The following is a 1493-nucleotide window of genomic DNA, read 5'->3' as shown; positions in this document are numbered from 1 at the left end:
AGGCGGTCACAATTTTAAGTGGCTTAAAGAATTGTCCATATTCAAACTGGCCACTGATAGGTTCTGTCAGATCACAGAGGAAGCTGTAAGCACCCCTTTGCAAGAACATCACTTCCAGGACTATGCTTGCTAACCCATGACAACAGTTTAAATAGATTACATCGTTAGGTCTTGAGAGTGTCTTATTGTACATAAAAGCAAACTAGTAATGGTTTGCATTCTTCCTTTTAGAGTTTTTTGTTTCCACATTTTGGGCTTTTTAAAAAAGGCAGTTGATGTAAGTAGCTTCTCTTTCATGTCCTGTAATATGTAACTTTAATGTGGAAATTAATTGGGCTGAGTCCTTGGTAGTGCTGACTACAGGAGTGGAGGGAAGAGTATCTACAGTCTGTTATATTTTCTAAGTGTGTGATATGCTGATGTAAATGGCATTTTGTATATAATTTTGGCTTCCAAACTGGAATTCACCAAACTGCTCTCTAACCAAGTACGAGTCGTGTGCTCTGCTGGCATTTCTTCTCCATGCCATGCTCATGATGTGTGACACAGAGCGTGTAATGTAAAGCTGGATCTTCATTAACTGAGAATTGCACTGTATGTTAGGAAACCATCTCATCTGATGAGGCAAGATAGAGTAGGAGCTGACTGTCTAGCTCAATATGTGACTTGAAGGTACACTGTGGCAGACGTTGTTCTTTTTTCTTACTTTGTTTAGTGAAGAAAACCTTTGTTCTTCTTTGTTTTTCTCTTAGTGAAGAAAACCTTAAATCTATTGTACCAATAACTAAACTAAAAAGTAAAGCTCCTCATTGGACAAACAGGATACTTCATGAATACAAGGTGAGATAAATAAGCAGGTAAATCGTGTTCTTAAGCACTTTTGACTGTTTGGTTGTCAATTAATGAACAGAAATACTGGTATAAAAAGCTAAAAATGTGTATGTTCTGAATTTTTGGGATGGGTTGTTGGAGTGTATTTCTTGTACAGTTACAGATGATCTCTTTGTTAGAAGTAAATATATTTGTTATCTGTTTATTTACCTTCAGTGTTAGCTGTGTATTGGGCACACTTCCAATTCAGGCATAGATGTGAAAAAATCTACTGATTTAAATTTTCTTGTCTGCTCGTAGGAATAGATCCACCAAGTCCTTTTTGTCAGTGTAACTTGTATCTTAGGGATCTGGTAGTGCTGCTGATGTGCATGTGTCTTGGTTTGAAAGACAGGTGTCTGCTAAGGAAGGCAGGAGCCTCCCTTGGAATGGCAGATGCGACCCCCCCCTTCCCTCTGAGTTATTATAATTTTGAAATCAAGGGGCTTTTAGGCAAAGATGTGGGAAATAGGAATAACAGTTCTTTACTATTATATATCTATATGTGTATAACCAGTCAAACAAACAACAATAACCATGGCAGTAACAGCAAACAATCACAAACCCAGTGCCAGCCCTCTCGGCTGTCAGGCCCTTTCCCCTCGGGTGCAGGTGCGGCGCGA

General features: G+C 38.9%; 1 protein-coding gene across 3 annotated transcripts in view; it reads left to right on the top strand.

Annotated features, from left to right (window-relative positions):
- KRIT1 (KRIT1, ankyrin repeat containing) overlaps positions 1-1493 on the top strand; it is a 22713-nt gene that overhangs the window by 16447 nt on the left and 4773 nt on the right. For all 3 annotated transcript variants that reach the window (XM_017729282.1, XM_017729280.1, XM_017729281.1), the window contains exon 14: positions 753-840. In XM_017729282.1, coding sequence (XP_017584771.1) covers positions 753-840 — 88 coding nt within the window. The remainder of the gene's footprint in view (positions 1-752; positions 841-1493) is intronic.

This window comes from Corvus brachyrhynchos, unplaced genomic scaffold (genome assembly GCF_000691975.1).
Source record: "Corvus brachyrhynchos isolate BGI_N302 unplaced genomic scaffold, ASM69197v1 scaffold142, whole genome shotgun sequence".
Classification (NCBI taxonomy): domain Eukaryota; kingdom Metazoa; phylum Chordata; class Aves; order Passeriformes; family Corvidae; genus Corvus; species Corvus brachyrhynchos.
The sequence above is the reverse complement of the archived record's forward strand: the minus strand, read 5'-3'. Positions and strand labels throughout refer to the sequence as shown.